The 24,457-nt window shown below is 43.9% G+C and overlaps 2 protein-coding genes and 1 long non-coding RNA gene across 8 annotated transcripts; 1 reads left to right on the top strand and 2 right to left on the bottom strand.

Annotated features, from left to right (window-relative positions):
- Positions 1–1,437: 1,437 nt before the first annotated feature.
- On the top strand, positions 1,438–17,680 carry LOC114912468 (uncharacterized). Its single transcript, XR_003798288.1, has 2 exons — positions 1,438–1,601; positions 16,231–17,680. It is a non-coding gene; the product is annotated as an uncharacterized LOC114912468 (long non-coding RNA).
- LOC108938601 (epigen-like) lies at positions 3,974–9,424 on the bottom strand. 2 transcript variants are annotated; one of them, XR_001966443.2, is made up of 6 exons: positions 9,320–9,424; positions 7,744–7,857; positions 6,267–6,384; positions 5,542–5,694; positions 4,984–5,089; positions 3,974–4,678 (listed from the first exon to the last, which is right to left on the bottom strand). XR_001966443.2 is itself a non-coding variant. In XM_018759309.2 (5 exons), the coding sequence occupies exons 1-5, from the start codon at positions 9,360–9,362 to the stop codon at positions 5,035–5,037; spliced, it is 483 nt and encodes a 160-aa protein (XP_018614825.1). In that variant the 5' UTR covers positions 9,363–9,424; the 3' UTR covers positions 3,974–5,034. The 2 variants fall into 2 exon arrangements, 1 of the variants encoding a protein (XP_018614825.1); XM_018759309.2 differs by having other exon boundaries at positions 3,974–5,089.
- On the bottom strand, positions 11,030–24,278 carry LOC108938600 (probable bifunctional methylenetetrahydrofolate dehydrogenase/cyclohydrolase 2). 5 transcript variants are annotated; one of them, XM_018759305.1, is made up of 8 exons: positions 24,122–24,278; positions 23,113–23,297; positions 22,280–22,402; positions 21,877–22,083; positions 20,164–20,271; positions 15,033–15,125; positions 12,316–12,441; positions 11,030–11,867 (listed from the first exon to the last, which is right to left on the bottom strand). In XM_018759305.1, exons 1-8 carry the CDS (start codon positions 24,256–24,258, stop codon positions 11,752–11,754), a joined length of 1,095 nt encoding a protein of 364 aa, XP_018614821.1. In that variant the 5' UTR covers positions 24,259–24,278; the 3' UTR covers positions 11,030–11,751. The 5 variants fall into 5 exon arrangements, 4 of the variants coding, with proteins under 4 accessions (XP_018614821.1, XP_018614822.1, XP_018614823.1 ...); XM_018759306.1 differs by having other exon boundaries at positions 21,877–22,029; XR_001966442.1 differs by lacking the exon at positions 11,030–11,867 and adding an exon at positions 13,685–13,954 and having other exon boundaries at positions 12,366–12,441.
- Positions 24,279–24,457: the final 179 nt, after the last annotated feature.

The raw sequence follows: 24,457 nt of genomic DNA, 5'->3' as shown, positions 1-24,457 counted from the left end.
ACTTGTCCCATACAGGGTCACAGGGAGCTGGAGCCTAACCCAGCAACACAGGGCATAAGGCTAGATGGAGAGGGGACGCACTCAGGACAGGACACCAGTCTGTCACAAGGCGCCCCAAGCAGGACTCAAACCCCAGACCCACCGGAAAACAGGACCCGGTCCAACCCGCTGCACCACCACGCCTACCGCCCCAATCTAGTAGTTCACACATATATATAACACTACTTACATTATATTGACCTGCTGATGAGGATGAGAACAAGAAAAGCTTTCCATTTATTTTCAATGCAACAGACATTGCGACACAGCTCCAGGGAAACTTTATAATGTATCTTTGCACACTTTATTTATACTGTAATTGTCTATTGTCTACGAGATGTACTCGCTTTGGAGAAAAGCGTCTGCTAAATGAATATGCGGAAGCGAGGACTCCTCCAGTCGCCAAGAAAAGAGATCCCCCGCATACAAGTAGTACTATAACACTACGCGGGTAGGATGCTTCACGTTTGCACCTGTACACCAGTCACCGCTCAGGGCAAGAGCCGTGCAACTGGTCTCCATCTTTGCTATAGCGACACCGAGCGGAACGAAGTGGAATAGCTCTTTTTCTCTTTTGTCTTCGTCGTTCATCTGAGGTGGCACGAAGTCCTCGCGTAACGAGGTGCCGTCTGACGAAAAACCGGTGTAACTGCCTACGAAAATATATATCCGTGTTTCATGCAGTGGGTTTATAAACACAGCAGTTTGACTATTAAGCAGTCTTTCTTCGGCTGTGAATGTGCTTCGCAGCACCTTAAAACAGACACAGCTGAGTGAAATTGTAAACTGTTGTAAATTGTTTAACGTATTCCCCGACAACACAACACACTTGAAGTGAGGACCACGAGGTAATCATGGCAATGTAATATCACATCTGAAACTGCACATTCATTATCATCAGTATTATTATTATTATTATTATTATATAGTGTGTGAAGTCATTATACTATACTATAGTATAGTATTCCTATGTAATACTATAGTATTGTAACGACCCGCGTTACTGTACTTTGAGCGGGAACGGTATTTATTGTGAATAGTTGCATTATGGGTAAAATGTAATTGAAGTGTTCAACCACTGGGGCAGTTTACGGGGAAAATAATCGGGTGACTGTTTCAGCGCGAAAAAGAGAAAAAAGCCTAGGGATGCTAGAAATACAGGTGTTCAAGGAAGCGGTGATTTCGGATTGAGAGTGTTATTGTGCTGTGTACTGGTGTTGTAATAAAACGTTAATTATAAACACTGCATCCAAGCCCACGACGCTGCCTAACACATTAGTGTTAGGAAGGGAACAGGACAGCGTGAAGAGGGACTAGTTTCGGTAGCTGCGGTAGATCAAAGACGAGGAAAGGGAAAGCAACGCGAGAAAAGAAGCCGCCGAGGTGTTGCGGAGCATGAGTGTTCAGGTGGACCCCGAAGAAGTGCACGCTATGGCAAAGATGGCGGACAAGAGCTTCGAGGTTCCGCTGGAGAGGGCCGCGCTGGTCGAGTGGGGTTTCCAGGGCATCCAGGGTACAAGCGACGGAAGGAGGCAGCGAACCGCCGCGCTACGTAGGCCGAGGTGAGGGAAACCTCTAGGGCGACATCGCTCGCGTATAACGATAGCCGCTCTAGTGGATGAACACTTTATTTACGTCTTACCCAGAATTCACCTGTTTACAATACTCGTTTTCCCGCCCAAACTCGCGGTAACGCGGGTCGTTACGGTATTACATAGTGTGTGAGTGACAGAGAGAGAGTGTTACACTGATGTATGGATGAGTGACCCATTGTAAGTGGTGTATCTAGCACTGTAAGTGTAAGTCACCTTGGTAAATGAGGTGTGCGGGCTAGTAACACTACATAGAGTTCATTGGAAGTTCTTTTAGAGAAAAGTGTCTGCTAAATAAGTAAATGTACTATTATTTATTTATTTATGTGACATTTCTCCAAAGCAGTCTATACTGTAGTGTTCAGCAATTTACTATGATTTGGCCAATTATACAGCTGGGCAGTTTTTTAAGAAGGGTAATTCTGGGATGTTACCTACTGCAAGAGTACTGCAGCAGAATGCGGACCAGAGTCTCGCGAGTCTTTGTAAAAATAACTCAGACATGTAACTCTTAACTTGGTCATTAAATTCAGTACAAGCCACTGGTTACTTCCACAGAGCAGGGCTGAGGACAGACTCAGGTGCGTGGCAGACTTGTGCTCTTATTCATGGTATTTACACAGAAATGTACTCTGTGGGATTGCTGTAGGGTAACAGTGAGGGGCTGAGCCTCCCTCCTGGCTCCACGCCGCTGCACCCACCTGCAGACAGCCACACACTCGCACCACAATCATATTCATAGCTTTAATAATATTGATACTCTGTGAATTTTACTGAGGTAACTAAACCCCAATGTCACAATCAACTGAGGATCATCTAGCATAAATCATCCGCTACACCCCACCGAGACTGCTATGCTCTTCCTCGTTTTCCCTCTTGGTGGTCCCATGCATGAAAGGTAAGGCCTGAAGGTTTTCGGTTCTGGCTCCGTTGTGGTAGAACAAGCTTCCCCTTTTGCTCAGAACTGCTGGATCTCTGTCCACATTTAAAAAGGGTCTTAAAACTCACCTCTTCCAGACTCACTTTGTCCATGATCTCTTAAGTTCATGTAATGTATAAATGTTCATCTACATTTACATTTATTCATTTAGCAGATGCTTTTCTCCAAAGCAATGCACATCTCATAGAAAATACAATGTCTCAGTTATATACTAATGTATGCAGTATTCGTGCACTATAACTTTGAGATCATGTCTGATAAACCTTTACACAGCTACTCCTGTAATTTAATGTAAATATTTTTTATATATATATTTTTAAATTATTACTAGGAATCATGGATATTCTGAAAGTTTTATGCAGCTACTCCTGTGAAGTACACTGGTTCATATGGTGGAAACAAACTAGGTCAGTTTCTCATCACAGGATAATTTAGTAGAAAGTCAGTGAACTTAGTTATAACACTACCATAGTTTTGGAGTTTTGCATGAGTGCATGGATGTGCAGAAGTATGACATATTTTAGTAATTACATATACAGAGTTTTATTATTCTATCTGTATGGATGTCATACCTACACTGCCAAGACTTTAGGTCTCTTTCGTACAGTCCTCTGACACTCTCACTCATTTTCCTTAACTGCTTTTCCACGTCAGCATTGCAGAGGTCTAGAGCCTAACCCTGAAGCACAGGGCTAAGTAGGAAACATGTTGCATGGGTCCTTCATAGGGTAGCCTCACATGCACACCTTCACATACTATGAGTAATTTACATTTATTCACTTAGCAGATGCTTTTCTCTAAAGCAACTTCCAATGGACTCTATGTAGTGTTATTATCCCGCACACCTTATTCACCAAGGTGACTTACACTGCTAGATAGACTACTTACAATGGGTCACTCATCCATACATCAGTGAAACTCTGTCACTCACACACTATGGGGGAACCTGAAACACATGTCTTTGGACTGTGGGAGGAAACGCATGCAGACATGGGGAGAACATGCAAACTCCACACAGACTGAGCAGGGATCGAACCCACATTCTCTCACACCACCCAGGCACTGTGAGACAGCAGCGCTACTCGCTGTGCCACCGTGCCACCAAAAGTTAAATTTACCAGTTAATCTGAAACACATGTTTGGACTGTTGGGGGGGCCACACAAACACAGGGAGAACATGCAAACTCCATGCTTCTGAGCTGGACTCAAACCTACATCCAAACAGTTCGGACAGTGTGAGGTGGCAGTGCGAGTTGCTGCAGTACCGTGCCGCCCTGCTCCGGTAAATGCTGATGATTTATGCTCACATTACTGAGCTCATTGTGACAATTTAGCATCTTTCAGTACCATTCAACCTGTATGTCACCTTTACTGATGTCTGCACTGTAGGAAAGACGATGAGTTTTTTTTTTAATATGGGAGTGTTTATTAGAAAATCAAATTCATACTACATATACATTAATAAATTACTTTCTTACAAATAAATACCCTCACATTGTGGTTGCTCTCATTTACAAGGGATGTACTTTTGTTCGAATGGAGAACAAGGGAAAAAAGAGGAATCTGTACTACGAGGAATAGTAGTAGAAAAGGAGGGTGACAGGCTGACGTGCTGATGGGAGAATGACGGTGTTCATGAGAAACATTCTGCACTCCTGCAATTCAGCTGCATCTGCAGTTAACCAAGGCAGGGACTTTGTTCTGTCCTGTTAAGAGTTGCCGATTCATGCTTAAACAGTGAAACCTAATCAAGTTTGGCATTTTGAACATTAAAGGGCAGTTTATTCTTTTCCTCACATCTGGGCTGTTTATGACACCTTGGTATGACTTAACACCTCAGACTGTTTTTATAGCTGTAGCTTGTGCTGAAAGACCTATAAAGACTAACTAGAAGCACACCTTACAGAAACCCCATTCTCATTAAATCTTATAAACAGACTGTACTTAACAAATTTGTCATAAATCATTTCAATAAGTGAAATAATTGCAGGTAAATTGCTCATTATTTTCAAAAATTTCTTCTTGTTAGCTTTGCTGTTGGTGAAGTCACAGAGAATGCTTCTTCTACAGGGTCCATGCAAGCCCTCTCTGCCTTTGCTTTCTCCTGCTGAAGAGTCCAAATGTGGGGAAAATAAGCTTCACCTTCTTACAAAGTATATAAGAAATAAAGCACGTTCTGTAATTTGAAAAATAAATGTTACCATATTTTTTAAACATAATCTAGCCTCTTCAGATCAGTCAACCTAGATATCACACATCTCAGTGTATGGTTATAGAACAAATAATTGAAATCTGCGATGAAGAATAATTATGTGGATACAAATTCAGGGTAGTGGATCGGTGGGTGACCAAAGCAATCGTTGTTAAAGTTGCTTGTGTTTTGTGACAATTGTGATTGAGAGGAATTCATACTGAGACGTGGCTTCCTCTGTAACAAAGCTCTGTTCTTCTTGGGTGTGGAATTCACGCAGCAAGTTCCGAGTGACAAATATGGTATGGCTGTTTCTTGTTGTTGCACCTAGAAATAAAGCATGACAAAACATTGTTAAAATATCCTGTGTATTTGAGAAAGGCTGGCAGTACCCAGATTTGCTATGTTTGCTTGTCCTTGCACCTGAAAGTGTCTCATGGTTGTTAGACAGTGCTTCCTCTGAGAAAAGCTAGGCAGAGATTTCTTGCATGTTTCTATTACTATTATTCTCATCCTTATTAATGTTTCACTGCTCAGCTGCCATTTTTTCCAAAGTGATTTCCAGTTTTATCAGTTCATATTGCTGGGTACATACATATTGCACAAGTACATACCTCAAGGAATTAAAATATTTGTGAACTGTACTCGACTGTTCACCATGACACGATGTGCAAGAAGCAATGGACATGCTGTCACTGGCCTGTTAACCAATTTTTTAACTCAGCCAAAGCCCGCAAATGCCTTGCAATGCAACAGGCGCAAATATGCTTTTGCTGTACCTTTTCTTTGCACAGCAGATGAGGACACCAGCAAGGCAGATGAGCAGTAAGGCCACCCCCACTCCAATGGCAATGAGTTTCTCTGGGCTCTCCTTGCTGTGCGAGTCCAACAGGATGTGCTGGCATCGCTCTCCTGTGAAGTTCGGCAGACATCTGGAAGGCATGGCCGAGGTGTTGTTGTCACTCCCCATTGCACACACATTACATATTTTTTTTGTTAAACTTCCAGAACACTACAGTGCTGAGTCATTTTCGGTATCTGTTTTTCCTGTAATGGAGGGACACCAGCCATAGATTCTGGATGCAGTGCATGAACTATGTAGCCCAGAATAGTATCATGGTGAATTACCTATGAATCAGTTGCTGAGAACATGACCAAAAGTTGAAGCAGGTGTGCTGAAGGTTGAGCTATTAGCTGAGTAAGTAAATTGGCTTTGTTATGTTGTTGAATGGATGGGGTGGAGTTGGTTGATGTATTAAGGTTTAGTGTGGAAGGTATTGTGGTGACTGGTGGGGCTCACTGCAGTTGGCTGGTTTGAGCAGGAACGTTACGGTTTGTTAGTCGGCATTGCTTTGCTCAAATGTATTGCGGAAGGAGTTATGTTGCTCGTATCAGTGGCTATGTTTGAGTTACTTGATGGGCAGGAGAGTGACACTGGTATCTTGGTTTAGTGACTGTCAAAGACTGTTTGTCAAGAGGAGGGCAAAAAGGCAGAAAGTCTTACCTGCAGCTGGGTGTGTTAAGCTCAAGGTTGTAACTGCAGACACCGTTCATGCAGAAGTTCTCAATCTCCCCAGTGCATGGGCTGCCCAACATCAGGGCATGAGGGTTTGCTGGGTTCCCTATACAAATGGCCATGGAACACCACAATTAACAGCCTTTCAGCATAATCAGTAGTAATACAGCATATTTTTGGTGTCAGTAAGGTTCCCTAGCACATCGATGTTATTACACTGCTTCTCTAGAGAGAAGAGGTAGTGTGATGATTACGACATGGAAAATGTATCCAAAAGGATCGTAACTCAAAACGATTCCTGTCAAAATGGTTCTGAATCCAAATTTCTTTACTAGTATTTTGCTGCCAGATTAACGCTTTAAATTCAAAGCAACTTATGACTTTTTAAGTACAGCTAAGTGTTTTACTGGGCCAATTCCCATCATACACCTCTCTATAGTTGAACTGGACTGACTGTTTTCAGGTTATAATTCCCCTAACTAAAATGTTAGCTGCTGCTTCTGTTGTTAGAAAAGAATTCTGTAAATATTTTAAATGTATTATGTTGCTCTGACAAAATGGCAAAACTGAAACTGTCAGCCTGCTAATATCAGGGCAGTTTGTCATCCTATGGAACCCCTATTATCTGAGGGCTAAGGGTGTATGCAAGTGAGCAAGATATCCTGAGGTCCACATAATCCAAGAACAAGTGGTTTAATACCAGCTGTAGGACCAAGTTAGCAACACATTTTGCAAGAAACATAAATAGATCCTGCTTTCATATAATACACTGCAATATTTTTTGGGGTGAATGCAGAGTAAATAAGTGACAGTATTCAGCAGTTGTAAAAGCTGCCGGCTTCTGTGCGTTTCCAGGCTAAAGACGATCCGCAGAGCTAACGGTATCACACGTGAGCTAACATGATGAGAACTGCTCATCAGTGAGAGCGTAACTTAAGCTTTGCAAGTACATGGTTTCATAACCACAGGGTACATGTAAGTACCTTGGATCTAATCTCAGGGGTTTCCCCCAACTGCAAGACATCAAGGAGGCGACTGAGCACAGTAACTTGTTTCCTGCTTCCAGTTGTGATGTCACCCCCCCAGCTGGGTGTGGGATGTTTGCGGATGCGCTAGATCCTGCTAGCCCTTTCTTTGTCTGTCTGCTGTGGTGTAACCCTGTGGTGTTGCATGGCGACCACAAAAAAGCATGTTGCTTTCGGTCTTTGCTTCGATAGGAGGATAGCAGCACTATTTACAGTGATGGAGCAAAGTGAATCTTACATCACCGTGGAACTGAAGTTAGAGTCAGGATGCAGTACTGTATTAGTCCTTTTGCTAGGCATGCTGGTCAAGCTCTTTTCATAGAGCCCTGTTTTATAAATGACTTCTTTATGGCCACTTTTCACTTAAGCTGGCCTGACTCTGGCATCCGTAAACATTACTTATATGCCGCCACCCAAATACAGAAGTTCATGAAACCAACCTGCTGTGTTGGGGAGCGTCGTTTCTCTTGGCTGTGTGATCGGTGTCAGTGTTCCTCTGGGTTCGTCCTGTGCTCCCGCAGAGGAGATGGCCACCAAGAGCAACGTGGAGATTGCTGTGTGGGGGGGGGGGATTCACATTCATAAACTCAGATTCTGGATGAGTCATCTGAGTGATTTATAATAATAAATCAGCACTCAGTACCACTTTGGACATAGGATCTTGCTATGTGCACTTTAAGGAAGGCACCAATAAGAGTAAGACATTCTCTGCGGTTGCGCTCTTTATGAACTATACTTCCAGCTCACAGAGTACAGTGGACCTCGTCAATAGGATGCCATGGACACAATGCAAGCCGGTAATAGCAACACTTAGCAATAATTAGAATGTCTAAACTCTCTCCCATGATCTTGGGCACAGTGAGAATGCCTCAAGGCCAAGGTGTGCCTCAGTTAAACACCTCCATTGCTTTCGGTGCTTGTTTCAATAGACAAGTGTTCATTCATAATGTTTGTGTGGAATGTACATTAAAAATGTAATGTCTATGATGCTCGCTCTTGGAAAAAAATGGTATGTATTGTACTTTTGCCTTGTTTTTTTGGCCTGTATTGACTTTATAGGATAAATTCTACAGCAGGAGGTTACAATGCCCTTGGTGTACTGAAAAAGATTAAGAAAAAGATTGTTGAACCATTGTACTTGATCTCTCTCTTTGCTTGTTGAGTAATACAATACAAAAAATGTAAACTCTTGACTGGAGTTTTGGCTGTGTGCAAACAGTGACGCTATAAAAATGAATTCCATCTTTTGTATACGATGAGTTAACTTCCAGCAACCTCAGATCTATTAATATTTCTCCTTTGGCCAGCCATGAATCAACAACTCAAATTAACCTGTGTCTAGTGGAAGAGCTTCTAATACGTGGTTTATACTTGTTATGGCAATATTTCAGTAATGCTGAAGAATTGTTTTCAGTCTTTGACAGTTGGGTTCAGGACTGACACCAAGTTCAGAGACTAGACTGGAATCTCAGGGCACTTTCTTAGAATAACTTTTGTCATTTTGCTATTTTGTTAAAACATTTCATTCCTAGAGGTGCGTACATACATAGTTCCTTTCTGGCTTTTACCTGAAATAATGTGCTAATGAAAAATAAATTTTAACCGTCCCCACCTCATCTCCCTGTCGCTTGTCACTAAGACACCAAGACAAGATTTTGTACATGTTGCAAGTATACTGTACACAAGAAGACTGAACATAGCTGACGAGAGACATCTATCACACATCTGCAGCTATGTCTCTTTCTCCTAATGTAATGCACAAATAGTATTTTCTCCGGGATGTATGTTGCTTTGGAGAAAACCGTCTGCTAAATGAATAAATGTAAATGTAACCCATGAACCATTAAGGAGAAGAAGGGGGGGGAAAAAAAAAAAAACCACAGTGCACTCACAGGAGCTCAGTAACGTAAGCCCTTGGCTCCCTAAAATGATATATTCTGAAGCCACAAAGTTGTATGACAGTAGTGCTCCTTTGTGGTCTCATTGTTACGATTTGGGAAGGAGAGTCATACTCACCTGTGTGCATCCAACTGGCCTTCCCGTTGGTCATCTGTGACATGGTTGGTGACCTGTGTGGGGTCGGTTCACAACGCTGCGTTCCTCTGCTGTTGCCCTGGAGGATTCCTCTCTGAGCTGTTTGTGAGCTGCTGCCGGGTTTTATACTTTTCAAAGGCATGGCTGTCACGAATCATGGTAAAACCAGCCAATCGTCGAAGGTGTCAAATTCGCCCGGCAGCCAATGGGAAAAGTATTCTAGCCAGTTTTGTACGGGAATTTGCCAAACTGAAACTTGTTTTCTTTTCTTTATCATCTAGATCCCTCCTTATTTCCTTAGAGGCACTGTTTGCCAGTGTTGCATCACTTCCTCACTCTGAGATTCTCTCTACATGCACAGACAACTTGTAGACTGATGTGGTTTGATCAGGTATTGGGCTTGAGGCAGTAATAATTCATATCTATGGAGCCCTGTGAAACAAAATTTTTCCAGATCATTCTGGAGCCTTGGTGATCACGTAAAGGTGTCTAAAATACCCCACCACAACTTTTTTTTTCCTTTCTTTTCAATGAAACATTTCACCTTCATACCTTAGAAGTTATAGCACTGATAATTATCCATCCAATTTTAATAACTGCTTGCCCTGAACAACGTCACAATGAACTGGGGTGTTGGGTGCAAGGCTGAAGGGGGTATACTCTGGATGGGATGCCACTCTATCGCATTGCTAATTACTAGTAACATAAATGAAATGGGCTGTGATGGATTGGCACCCCATCTAGTTGTACTCCTTATGATCCCAGGATAGGCTCCACACCGCTGTGACCCTGACAAGGACAAGCAGTTAACAAAAGTGAATGATAATGTTGAAAATAAACCTTTTTTGATATTGTATTTTTTTCTATTATGTAATAATTTGGTACTGGGTAGCACACAGCATGTCATGGAGCTGTAATGCAACACAGATAATGAGCAGATTAGTCCGTGTATATGCTAATAATGAGATGAAGAGTTTCTATTCATCAAGCCTCCTTTGAAAGTAATGTTGACAGAAGGCCGATAAAGAAAAATGGAAGGATTGGCCTAATATACAATTCCATTATATGTGTATACAATATCCTTAAATGTGTTTCATTAGTTGGTGCTAATACATTTTGCCTAAATTTGCAGCCAAGACATTAAAACTTGAACTGTTTTTTTTTTTTTTTTTTTTAGCACAAGGTTCTGCAAATGAGCATCTCATCCATATACCTATTTTTGAGACCCTTCTGTTCTATATGCCTTTATATAGATTATTTACAGAAATTAACTACATATACAAGTATAAGTATACTTTTCTGGCTACTGGTTCTACAATATGTAAAAGTATATATGTGTAAACATGCACTTATGTTGTAAACTAGGTAACAGTTTCCAAAACAAATGACATGGAAATTAACGTCAGTGCAGCAATGACAGTTTGTTTGACTGACATTGTTAGATGTAGGAATGTGTACTGGTGAATACTATTTTGGGGTTGGAGAGTTCAGATGTGGATGTGTAAAGGCAGGGTGGTGTGTGAAGATTCGATTACTGTGCTGGATGGCCATGTGAGGCATGGAGTTATCCTATAGGTGTGAACATGTGACTGATGCTTTATAGACAACAAATTTGGGTGCCTGTTTCCAGAGGTTACAGTTTGAACATTTAATTTCTGTAGAAGGTCACATACTTGGATGAAACAAAGAGGCTGAAAAAGTCATTGTTTATTTTGTCTTTGCCAAAATTGAACAAGTAAACTAGCCACACCTCAGACCTTTTTAGTAACAAAGTAGTCACTGTGGAATGTTGCTACATAAACCAATATAAATAACTGCAGTACAAAAAATACAAATTTATAAATTAAATAAAATAGCTGCTGTTTGGAAAGGTGAGCAGGCAGCTCTTCAGTGCTTCTTCAGTGTCGATATGTTCAGGTTTATAATCCTTATGTCACGTACCAACCCTAAAGCTTGCTAAACATTCCATAAAATTATATATTCTGTTCTGCCACATTACCTTTATGACATGTCTGTTGTAACTAATCAAGTTTTGCAACAATGAGTAACAGCAATGTAAGGTAACAGCATTTTTTTCAAATGAGAACATTTAAATGCTTTGTTTTCAGGTCCACCAAATGTCAGTGTTCATATATACATAGTGCAATAAATAAGTTCCAAGACTGGCTGCTACGTGATGCCACTGTTCCACCTGAACTGATATTTGCAACCAAAACAGTGCCACACGATGGCTGGTCTTAGAACTTACTGACTGGACCATGTAAATACACTAGTGGCAATCCTTTAAAATGGATACAGTTTTCATCTGTAGGGCTACAGCAAATTCACTAGAAATTTCTTTGGATTAAATAGTGGCATCATTTTCACATGCTCGCCAGAGTAGAATGTGTGTGAGGTGTGTGCGTGTGTGCATTTCAGTGCATGAGTGCGTTTCTTGCTGCGGTCACTGTGTTCTTCATTAACATGGCGACAGTCATGGGGCCAACTCCTCCGGGCACTGGAGTGATGAACCCCGCCTTCTTTCGCACCTCTGTGGGAACACAGCCAGCAAGGAGAGATTGGCCAGTGTGTCGATAAGAGCATTTCTCTGAACAGCTCCTGGGTGTTTCTGGCTCTAACATTCAAAGCAAGCTCCTCAGTTTAACACACAGTGATGTGCGCGTCCACATTTACCTTGTTTCCTCGCTTAATTACCAGGAAGTCCAAGTACAGAGATGGTAAATGTGTAATCGTTTAATATATGAGAATGACTGCAAAAATGCTCAGCATATAACAGAGGTCTATTATCGCTGATCAGTTGCTCAGAACTGTTGTGCAAATCGCACAGCGCTGGCATTCACTGGGATCTAAAGTGGCTTTTACTGTATCGTATAACATTACAATATCGCTACACTTTTGATTTTGGCCAAGTAAACTATACTGTATTTTCATTTGGCCATCTAAATGTGTTGGGCAAAATGTGAAAAACAGAACTTTACCCTCAAAGTCAACATCTCCGATTAGTCTGATTTTTCCAGTGTTGGGATCCTCAATGCGATTTATGCCGACATCTATGACTGCAGCTCCTTCTTTTACCATGTCTGCTGTTATCAGATGAGGAATTCCTGAAAAGGTACACAAGAGGACAATCTCTCATCTCTTGGCAGACAAAGCACCAGCACCAGCAGCTCCACAGCCTCATTCCAGTCTCTCTGGTATGGTAAAAAATAGGAGTGTTAAAGAGCCGCTTCAGCTTTAATTTCATAAGGAATTGTACCTTAAACTTCACACACTCGATCAAGCTTCTCTTGAAAGAATGAGAATGAGCTGTATCCTCATTCCGGTCCAATAGGATCCAGCACTATCACGCTTCAGACCCTCGAGTCGTACAGAACTACAACTGCTTCACATAATCGCTGCATTTTCAGTACCATAAATTTCATATTTCAATTGTATTAAGGTATCTGTAGATGGGCAGCATAGTGGCACAGCATGTAAGCCTGCTGCCACAGTGCCTGGGCTACATGGGTGTAGGTTCTAGTTCGCTCTGTGTGTAGTTTGTATGTTTTCCCTGTGTCTGTGTGGGTTTTCTTCCACGGTCCATATTTCATCTGAGCTGGTGACTCTGTATTGCCTGTCGTGTGCATCTACCCTGTGATGTACGGGTGTCCTGTCCAGGGTGTATGCTGCTTAGCCTTGCACGCTGGATTTGCAGGATAGGCTCCAGACTGCCGCAACCCTTACTTGGACTAATATTTAAAGATAGTAAGTCAATCAAAGCCATATAACTGATGGCCCTCAATTTATTTAGTGGTTAGGTTTAGCTAAACCTCACACAGAGCTATAATAAATTAAATATTCACCCATCCGTTATCAATAACTGCTTGTCCAATTCTGGGTCACAGTGGTCCAGAGCCTATCCTGGAAACAGAGAAGGTGAGGCAAGGTACACCCAGAACGGGATACCAGTCCATCACAGGGTTACACTTTTTTATCATTTTCATTAACTGGAAACAAAAATGAAGTGCCTCCTCCAAAAGCCCCTGTTCCTTCCCTAGTGCTGACTGACTCATGACATAAATATGTCCAGTGTTTGTCTGCTACTGGATACATTCAGCTTTATGTACACAATCAGTAAAAGCTTAATAGAAATGTACCTTCATTTATTTGCTGGTTAGGGTCTGGAAAAATCTTAAGACATAACATTATTGACTTTGAGCCACATTAAAATTAAAACGATACCTTGTTTCCACATCCTATTTAAAGTCAACTGTTGACTGATGGAGTAAAACATTTTATTACTAACATCATTAAAGTGGAACTAGGCAGCACCGTAGTGTAGCAAGTGTCGCTGCCACCTCGCAGTACCTGGGCCGTTCCAGTGTACGTTTAAATCTGGCTCATTCTGTGGGGAGTTTGCATGTTCACTCCGTCTGCGTGGTTCTCCAGCAGGTGCTCTCATTTCCTCCCACAGTCCAAAGATATACATTTCAGGTTGGCTGGCTTCAAAATTGTCATTGTCCCTAGTGTGTAAATGTGGTCAAATGTGACTGCAATGGACTGGCTTCCCCTCCAGAGTATATCCCCGCTTGGCCTTGGGCTCAGTGATTCTGCAGTAGGCTCTGGACCACTGCAGTACTGAAAATGGACAGATTTATTAAAAAAAAAAAAAAGGAACTTGATGTATAAATTACTGCTGTTCTTAAAAGCATAGACTTGTTAAGCATACCTTTGTATATAGGGGAACACATTAAGTGATAAGCCCAAAGTTTGTCTCTGCACCAGTTTACTTTAAAAGGAAAAGAAATGCCAATGGATCACCTGCTGCCAGCCTTAATACTAGTGTGTAAGCAGCAACAATGTGAAAATTCAGCTCAGTGTCAGACAGCTTTTTTTTTTTTTTTTTTTTTTTAAACACTTTTAGTCTTGTTGATGTAAATGACTCAAAACAGGTGATGTGCCAGCAAAGCTGTGGTGACAGGTACTGCTAAAATATGGAGGCTGGCCAACCTCTCGGTCAGCATGGGAGCAAAATCGCCACACTAGTCAGTGAACTGCGCAGTACAGTCACAATCAACATGTATAATTTTTATACTCACCTGTCTTCTGTGCTTCATTTTTTTTTTTGGGGGGAGGGGGGGCAGTGGTACCAGGATGGGTCATCGAGGGTTACACTTACTACACTGAGGCCGACTGGCCTGGGGTGACAGACTACTGGATTATGGATTTGGTCTGTGCCGTTTCTGCATTGGCGAACATGGGACACCCGACACAGGACCACCGCGTTGAACTGGACGGCGCAGGAGAGGTGGGCAGCGACTTGTTTTAAGACCCTAAACTTCCTCAGCCTTTTAAAATTGACCTTTGCTGGGCTGACAGACTGCCTCCTTTGTTTACCATCTCTTTGCTTTATCACTCATGTCCCTGTATGTGCTCCGTGTCACCTTGAATTCACTTAGTGGTGTATAGATACACCCAGGCTGTAAAGGAATTCTGCAGAAACACAGGGATTCCTCTTGCTGAACAACTGCTGCCTCATCACCATCACTGCAGCCACTCACACTTTACTGTTGTACATGAATCCCATGAAGGAAACATCATAGGGCAGCCTTATACACGAGCTGAAAGTCTCCTAGGGCTGAGACGAAGGTAATACAAAAAAAAAAAAAAAAAAAAAAAATTCCTCAAAAGGTAAATGTAAGTGAAATCAACTTACCTGCAGCAGCAACTATAATATCAGCAAGGCTGGCAAGTTCCTTCAGTTGCTCCCTAGGGGTGCACCTATGAGCGATCGTCACAGTGGCATCACCTGGGGGAAAGCTCACGTCACGCCTGTTCCCGTTCCCGAGAGAGCTGAATCAGGCTGGGGCTCAAACGCACAACCCTTCGACCCACGCCAGCTTTAAGTGAGGCCCCAGCACAGATGCAGCACTCTACATTCCTGGAATCACATGTTCATTAGGACTGAGTGATGGGACTTGTCAAAAACCGTATTTATAGTAACAAGGATGGGAAAATCATACTGCAGCACGCTGAACATGACAAAAACAATAGTTTACACTGGTTAAAAAAAAAAACTGTGCAGAATCAAAATGGGTGAATATTTGTAATTCCTCAAACAATTTCCATCTGAAAGAGGGTTTCCAGCCACACTTTGTCTAGTGTGGTAGTTTCTTCACCCACACCTTCCTCTTCCCTTTACAAAGTGTCGGTATCTTAGAAAATGACCAATAAAAGGGTCCGCTTGGCGTTGGCACCTATCACTGTCAATAGTGGCACCGTGATGTTTATCGCATTCCTGCAATATCTTTGCCGGTGGACAAGAACCTAGCGGACACGAACACACACCTTCCCTGGAGCCGCTGTCACGCAACGTGAACCGACAGGTGGAGTCGCAACCGGCATGCATCATCTACACAAAGTGAGCGAATGAGATTCCACGGGACAGAGCCTCCTTCGGCAAGAACGGTGCTCGAGCCCTCTTCGGTCTTCGTGGCAATTGCATGTTCTCCCTGTGCTTCTTCCCAGAGTCCAAAGACATGTATTTCAGGTGGGCTGGTGACACTAAACTGCCCTGTGTGTGTGATCCTGAGTGTATGGCCGCCCTGCAATGGACTGGTGTCCTGCCTGGGATCTACCCTGTGTATCCTAGCACCCTATACTTCTGGGATGGGCTCTGAACCACTACTACCCTGTTTAGGACAAGCACTTAAAGAGTCAGCAACATAGATGTAAGAAAGTTAATACAGTTTAATATTTTCACTCTTAGAATTTAAAATGTTCTGGAAATTCTGACTCAGCAAGCACATGAAGTTGATACGCTCCAAAATAGATCAGGCATGAGAAGTAATTCAGTTTTATGATTTTGTGCTTTTCATGGGTTAGTTTCTTTCTTTTTTCCACCTACATTTCAGCTCAACAGCGAAGACACGATAACTCATACTACCAACGGGCCCAAAGCCGGCAGCCTGAGCGCCAGGACCAAGGCAGCAAAGTTCTCTCCACGGGTGCAGCGTTAAAACACAGTACAAGTTTACCTCACAAAAAAAGGGGGAAAAGAAAAAAGAAGAAAAAAAGTCAAGCTAACCAAATAAATAGGACCATGCAAACAAACCCCAGAGTGTGGTTTCACACTTTTCGAAGGAGCTGTGTGAGAAGTGACGTATCCCAGGATGCTGTTCTGTTCTGTTCGTTTCCTGGGCCAGTCGCAACATGAGCTCATGCTCCTCGTCACCTTAACCAGGGAAAACCCTAACCCCCTAGGTGTTTTCCACATTTTTGACCAACACAGTGAAAATAAAAACTGAAAACTGCATAACGTGTCAAGAGCAACAGTAAAAAAATCACGAGAACACACTCCGAAAAGTGAGAACAGCAGCAAATAGAAGGACATGTGGCAGGATAACTGGTAGAAGCCATAAACTTTATGATTAACCTGTATTCAGGTGACACTTCCTCTAGAGGGACTTTTAGGGTTGTGTAATAAACTACTTATTTGTGTAAAAAAAAAAAAAAAAAAAAAACTTGTCGTCGTTCAGAAAAATACCAAAAATGCATAAACCCTGAAGGCTGAAAGAAGTATTATGGTCTGTGTACCCTCTTTTTCTCTAGCTGGACTAGTTTTTGCTTGCAAGTAGCTCGCCGTCTTGTTTAATCTGTAACGGTACGGGCAATAATCTCCTCGGGTTCATTTCCACCACCGCATTGCTCCACATGTACGTATAACACGAAAGCACTTGACACAACTAGAAGCGTCGCGTGCTGCAACCTCAGGGTTCGCATATTCAGACAACACCTCCGCGTACAGGTGTTTCTCCACTTGTGACAAGGCCTTCGGAAGAGGAACCCCATCACAAATCCCCTTATGTGACATGAACCATAAGGAAAGTAAACAATTAACAAGCATGAATCCTTGACCATATAATAGGGCTTTAACATAACTTTCCACTAATTTCCCATCAACGCAAACATAGCATAATAACAAATGCAGCGCAGTGCTACATTTTCACGCTGAAATACTGTTTTTGCACTCATTTCCCGATCATTTTCCACTTTTTTAGCACCACAAAAATGCTTTTGTAAACAAAACAATCACCGTTAGACGCCCAAAACCTAAGAGACACAATCAACAGCAAATATGCAGCCGTGTGGCAGCGCGGCAAGCCGATGTTATCGTGGAGCAGTCGCCGTCAGACGTTACAAACAAATGTTGAAACTTGAAAATAATACAATAAGATTAATGGGAAAACGCGCAGGCTCCACACGGACAGCCACGTTCGAACCCGTGCCCAACCAACCCAGGTGCCGTGAGGTAGCAGTGCTACCTGTTGTGCCACCTCGAGCTAATAGCGGAGAGAAGAAGGGGGGAAAAAAAAAAAAAATTACAAAGTTAAGTTGACTTTAAACTAAATTTGAATTGAAACTAATTTTAAAATGACATGAAATAAAAACACTTTGTCTCCACAAACTCCTGTTCAATTCTGATTGGTGACCAGTTCATGCAATAAACATAGTTAACATTTCTTACATAAACATGTTTGAGCATATCGAAGCAAATGAAAACTGTACACCCATCCCTCATCTGAGAGGGTCTTGTACGATGGAAAATCACTACAACAGCTTTTGAGTATAAATACCATTTTATCAATTTTTGCGCCATTTAATTATGCAGCTGGCTGTGGTTCAATACCACTCCTGGGAACATTTAAGAAAATTACGGAGCACAATAAATTCAGGAGGTTACAGCCTAAGAAACCATCAACGGATCTGCTCCTCGATATCTATAAGACCCGATAACTCCCTGTGCTCCAAACAGACTGCTACACTTTCCCACCTCAGCCTGCTTGGTGGTCCCACAAACAAGAGACCTAAAATCAAAAGCATTAAAGTTTTCAGCTCTGCCTCCCTTATGGTAGAATGACCACCCCCTTTCACTCAGAACTGCTGAATCCCTCTCTGCTTTCAAGAAAGATCTCAAAACACATCGCGATATTCATATTTGCTGAAACGTGTATTATGTTACCCATTTAATAATTTAAAATAAAAAGCCTATATGCTGCTACTCATTTAATGTGCATTGGTTTATATGGTGGTATGTGACATTGACTGTACTCAGGAATCACAAGTCTGTATCTAGATTGCTAAATCTGTTGGTGTAGTGCACTTTTGTATGGTTACCTGCTGCGTTACCACAATGCCCTGCATCTAGAGTATGTACTGACTTATCATTAAGTAAAATAATCAGCTGTCACCCATGTTTTGGCTAATTTGTCTCCAGAAACATCATGCTGAGACTGACACATTTACAATTTAAATACATACAATCAGTAACACCAGTACTGGTACTCATTGACTCATTTACTGCTTTGGAGTAACAGTCATGGAAGCAGGGGCAACAGGTAGCACTGTGGTCAGTCATTGCCTTGCAGGCAAAGGAAATGGGTTCAAATCCCTGACACCAGTGTAGTACCTCTGTAATACAAATAAGTAAACAACTAAGTACATCAGTCACATACCGAGTATTGTAAGCTGCTTTGGACAAAAGCGTCAGTCAAACAACTGTGCGTACGGTGAGCGAATGCCGTCTCACATCTTCTGAACTGGACCTTTACCACAATTGGCAGATGTTCACAAAAATGTTGAGCAAGCAAAAAACAAGATCTGAAGTGTAAAAGGGAAGTTTCTGTTAAGCCCCTTCAGCTGCTCTATGAACTGCACCCTTCGGTAGTGTTATTTCAACATCCCACGCCGATGACGTCCGAGCGTGTTGAGGCAGATGACACAAATTCACTTAATTCTTTGGCCTTTTACATGTTGTTACTTCTGGTTCTTTAATGTCCAACTAACCACAGGCAGGAATGCAATGTGATCTGGTGCTGCCAGCATCAAGATGTTTCCTAATGGGGGAAAAGACTACCCACGTCCAGCCTGCCATAGACGAAGTTCCGGCAAATCTCCCGCCCCTCGCTTGAATGAACGCACACTTTGTCAAGGAAACACGTGACGGGTTGGAGCCACTGCTTCCGAAACCCATATATAGACAGACATCCTTCAGCCCTAGATCCTTTACAACACGTATGGTCACGTACTACGGCTTTAATTTGCATTTACGATAGACATATTTGTAAAACTAAAAGAAATCTTGATATGGTTTTCATGCCTGTTTAATCCTGCAGAACATGTTCTTTCTGCGCAATGACGACGCTAAAACCAAAGCTGTGTTTTAACACTTTACGCACTCATGTTTGTTCTCCTGTCTTGCCAGTAAACCACCACCAAAGACAAACTAAAAAGATGAAACCGACTGACTGATACTTCACTGATCTTACTCCTCCATCCATCTATCCATCCATCATCAGTAATTAATGCAGGGCTGCAGTGGTCCAGAGCCTATACGGAATTATAGGGCGTGAAGTAGGGTATACCCAAGATGGTACACTAGTCCACCACAAGGCAGTCACTCACTCACTACAAGCCATTTTGAAGTCACCAGTTCACCTGAAACACGTGTCTTTGGACTGTGGGAGGAAACCAGGGCACCTGGAGCAAACCTGCCTAATCACAGGGGGAACATGAACCCACAGCTCCACTTCATTTGTCCCCCAAGGGGAAACTCAGACCGTCATTTAAGGACACAAAACATAGAGAGACGGTCTAATGTGACTCTTCATGAACTTGTATGCCATGTTCATACTGTATGCCCTGATGTGCCATTTTTGTAATCTCACATTTTAAAAACATCTATAGTATTTGTAAAGAGGTGAAAGAATACTAACAGCAAGCATGCAAGTCCAAAATGACTATAACAACAAGCCTCACATTTGAGACGGTAAGCAGCCCATTCTTACCCCCCGGGCGCTCGTGCCGTCCATCTGTGTGCAGCAGCATCGCAATGGGCATCCCGACGTTCTTTGATCGCCCGGCCACCAGTACGGTCCTCCCAGCTGTTTGAATCTCTGAAAAGGAAGCCGGTGTCATTCCCTTACAAGAGGACGTCTCTCACGATCAGCGAGATTACAAGCTCATGCTGCTCTGTATCCGTACATAACGACGAACGTTCCTCTGCCCCCCGTACCTACTGCCGATACAGGGCACACTCCTATATGTCCCGTATCTACTGTAACGCACCGAGATTGCCCATTTCCAAATGTCAGCCTTAACTGGGTCAAACTGTTGGTAAATATCTCGTGGGCCTGTGAAGCAGGGACACATCGCTTGGCCAAACAGGCAGCTAAGAGCAACCTCCATACAGAGCTCAACCAATGGGTTTTCAAAGACTCTACTTTGACAAGAACCGCTCATGATATGCGATTTTGAGGCGTAGTGGTATCTACGCAACATGCTTTTGAGGGGCGGAGAACTTTGATATCATCTCCCATAATACCCTCCTTCACGTTCTCAAAGGTCAACTATTGTTCACGTGCACTCCACACACACACCAGCTACAAGTACCTGCTTCCAGCAGCAACAAAATGACTCATTCTCCTGGTGTGGCCTAGATCCACCCAGTACATAGGAAAGCACAGTTAATGAAATGCTATAGATTACTGTCCTGAACAATCAGGGCATTTCACTATACATACATACAGCATGTCTACTACAGACAGGCAGAGGTGTCTGAGAACAACAAAGTTCCTCTGGACACATGTCTGTTGGTGCTGTATAAACGCACGTGTCAGGGAGACACTTGTCCATGGACTTCATCTACTGCAACAGAAGTACATTCTCCGTTAGCAGCAAGCAAAGTCATCCCGTTGTTTTAGATGAGCTGTGTGTCCTTTACTTTTGACTCGTGTTTTCTCAAGGTACGTCTGATGCCTGTAATGCTCCTTCAATGCAGAATTCCAGTGACAGGCAGCCTTATAATTCTTACCATTTATAAAGTAGGAAGAGCTGCTGGATTTTATTGGTTCTTGAGTACTGCATATTATTACGAAAATTCCAATAACATACTGTATATAATTAAAACAAAATAAATAATTCTTGGGGGGGGGGGGGGGGGGGGCGGCACAGCAGGTTTGGCCAGTGCCTGCCCTCTGGCAGGTCTGGGTTTCGAGTCCCGCTTGGGGTGCCTTGCGACGGACTGGCATCCCGTCCTGGGCGCGTCCCCTCCTCCTCCAGCCTTACGCCCTGTGTTGCCAGGTTAGGCTCCGGTTTGCCGCGACCCCGCTTGGGACAAGCAGTTGTAGACGTTGCGTGTGTAAAAAAAAAAAATTCTCAAATCAGGGTATTCAGTAACAAAAACATTAAAATGTGGCTTCGGTCAGAAAGTTCATTTTGTCCATTAGTGCCCCCTGCTGGTGACGAGGACGAATTGCAGCTAAGAATTATTCACTGGCTGTCAAGCACATCTAATGAACTTCGGACAATTGACAGCGAGTCCTCATGATTCTTTGCAAGGAGCTTCTACAGAAGTGACAGACTGATGTCTGGTAATTCAAAATAACCACAACACTCTGTGACTGGGAACACCCAGCAGAACCACAGCAACACTGGAGAGCAGAGTTCACCAGTAGACCCGTTTACCACCGGCTGACACGCGGTAATGAGTAACTCCTCACCTGCCCTCTTTAAGATCTCCCACACTGCTGCAGGCGTCGCTGGCACCATAGACTTCTGGTCAAGGCATAGCTTCCCGATGTTGACAATGTGAAAGCCATCCACGTCCTTCTCGGGCGCAATGGCATTGCACACCGCTCGCTCATTTATGTGCTCTGTGTGGGAGGACAGAAGCTGAGGGGGCAGCTCTTTGGGGGTCCAAGAGTGCGCTGGGTGGACAGGACAGCCAGATGGAGACAAGGCGAGGCTGTGCGTCACCTCTGAGAAACACCCCCAGGGCTCAGAACGTGCGGAATGATGAAAACTGTTATGAGCACTAATGCAAATCAGATGACAGCCAGCATTTAAAACACAGACGAGGTCATATGTTCCTTTATGCATTTGTGTTCATGGCCTTATAGTTACCAGGAAGAGGAAGCTGAACCAGCAGGCCACTGACCCTCCAGTCTCGGTTCAGCGTGTAGATCATCTCGAGGAGCTCGTCCTGCGACACGGAGCTGGGTCTCACAAGCGTCTCGCTGGAGATACCTGGGGAGACGTGCAGTCAGAACACAGGCAGCCACACGCTCACAGCTGATGGGACCCCGCAGCCCCAACATGTGACATTTATTATAAGTGGAACTGTTCTGCAGGAGCATGTACTGTACAGCAGGGGTGTCACAAGCCATCCCTCGCAGGCAGCGTGTGTGCCGTTTCCACTCGGCCCTTCTTAACTCTTACTGCCGCATTAATTGCACGATAAGAAACTCCACCCAGGGTACGTATCGGGCGCTTGTCGTAACATACCGTGCAGCCCTCGAGGACCAGAGTGTCAAACCCATGTTGTAGAGTGATAGCGTGAGCATACTGTTGACTGTGTATGTCACTGCACTATAAAAGGCAGAAGTTCGCGTAGTGCTCAAGGACTCGGACTTGTCACCTGAAGATTGCTGTGTCAAGTCCCAGGAGAGGTCCTGCTGTTGTACCCTTGAACAAGGTACTTAACATGAATTGCTCCAGTAAAATATCCAGCTGTATAAATGGGCAAAATTGTAAGTTGTTTTGGATTAAAGAATCAGCTGAGCAGCAGAATAAGTGCAAACAACATTAGGAAAAAAAAAAAAAAGCACAATGACATGAATATTCTTACAAAGTGATTCAGAATAACGCGAATGGAGTAATCTGTATGTGCTGGTTTTGCGCGGAAGTTTTAGGGCCACTAACGAAGAGAGGGGTTACTAGAGCAGACCCGGACTCACCAAGGGCCGCGGCGACCTTAGTCTTGTTCCTGACGTAGGTGCGACTGGCGGGGTCATCGCCCACCAGGATGACGCTGAGGTGCGGCCGAGGGTTGCCCCTGGATACCCAGTCCTCCACGTCGCGCTGGATCTCCTTGTGTATCTGTCTGGCCATTGCTGTCCCTGAGATCACTATGGCATCCTGTCTGCGGGGGTCAAAAGGGAACAGTTGTGGTGAAAGACTGACTGATCTCACACACTCACACCATCTGAAACCGCCTGTCCCATACGGGGTCGCAGGGGAACCGGAGCCTAACCCGGCAACACAGAGCGTAAGGCCGGAGGGAGAGGGGACACACCCAGGACGGGACGCCAGTCCATCGCAAGGCACCCCAAGCGGGACTCGAAACTCAGACCCACTGCGCCACCGCGCCCTCCGGACTTACTGATCAATGAAATTCATTCCAAATAGGAGTTGTCTCCTCAGCTCAGTATTCCTTTTCAATATGATCAGTGGGAAAACGGTTCCGCACGAAGTACCGGTAGCGCTGCAGTAACAGCTGCCGCATGACATGAGTTCAAATGATCCCAGCGCGGATCCTTCACAAAGACATCCTCTGATCTGCTCCGGGGAAAATGCCCCAGCTACAAAACTTGCAAGTAGTGCAGATATAAAAGATGAATAAAAGACACACTGCGTTTATTTCCAAGTCGTTCTAAAAACACCGCCCCCCCCCCCGCGCTCATCATTCATTGCAGCTGCTGGTACCGTTTGAGGCGCACAAACATCATCATCATGTCCTTGGAGCGGACAAAAACACTTTATCTATCCATCATGTATAGATTTCGCGGCAAAACAGAGGATCGCAGCTGTCAGCGCTGCTTCCCACACCGCAACGTAACTTGTTTATCTTCCTCTGACAGGCGCGCGTGGCCAGCGCGAGCCCGGCACGTCCCAGTGCAGTGGAAAACCTGCTGCTGCGTCTCTCCTCGCCACGAACCGACGAACGCGCCTCCGCTAACCGCTCACCTAGTCGCGGACCGGTGGAAGAACCTCCGCTCGCCTCCTGACTTTCTGTGAATGCGGAACGTGGCGGTGCAGCATGGCCGCAGGACACCGCTGGACAGTCGGAAGGAAGAGCAGAGCGGTGACACAGAAGCCGCCATGTTGACGAGCCCCGCGCCGCGCGTTTGGTGCCGGAGCGTTGGAAGGGGCGGGGCCTACAGCTACCATAGATACGGAGTCACCGCCGAGTGCAATGAACGTAGAGGGACGCAACTTAATGACGTCACAGGCTGGTGGGCGTGGCCTAGTGTGGTGTGCGGGGGGGGCTGTTTGCCTGAGCGATAAAAACCTCAAAACAAA

The sequence above is a fragment of the Scleropages formosus genome, chromosome 17 (assembly GCF_900964775.1).
Source record: "Scleropages formosus chromosome 17, fSclFor1.1, whole genome shotgun sequence".
Classification (NCBI taxonomy): Eukaryota; Metazoa; Chordata; class Actinopteri; order Osteoglossiformes; family Osteoglossidae; genus Scleropages; species Scleropages formosus.
Note: the sequence above shows the minus strand (reverse complement) of the source record. Positions and strands in the feature narration are given on the sequence as shown.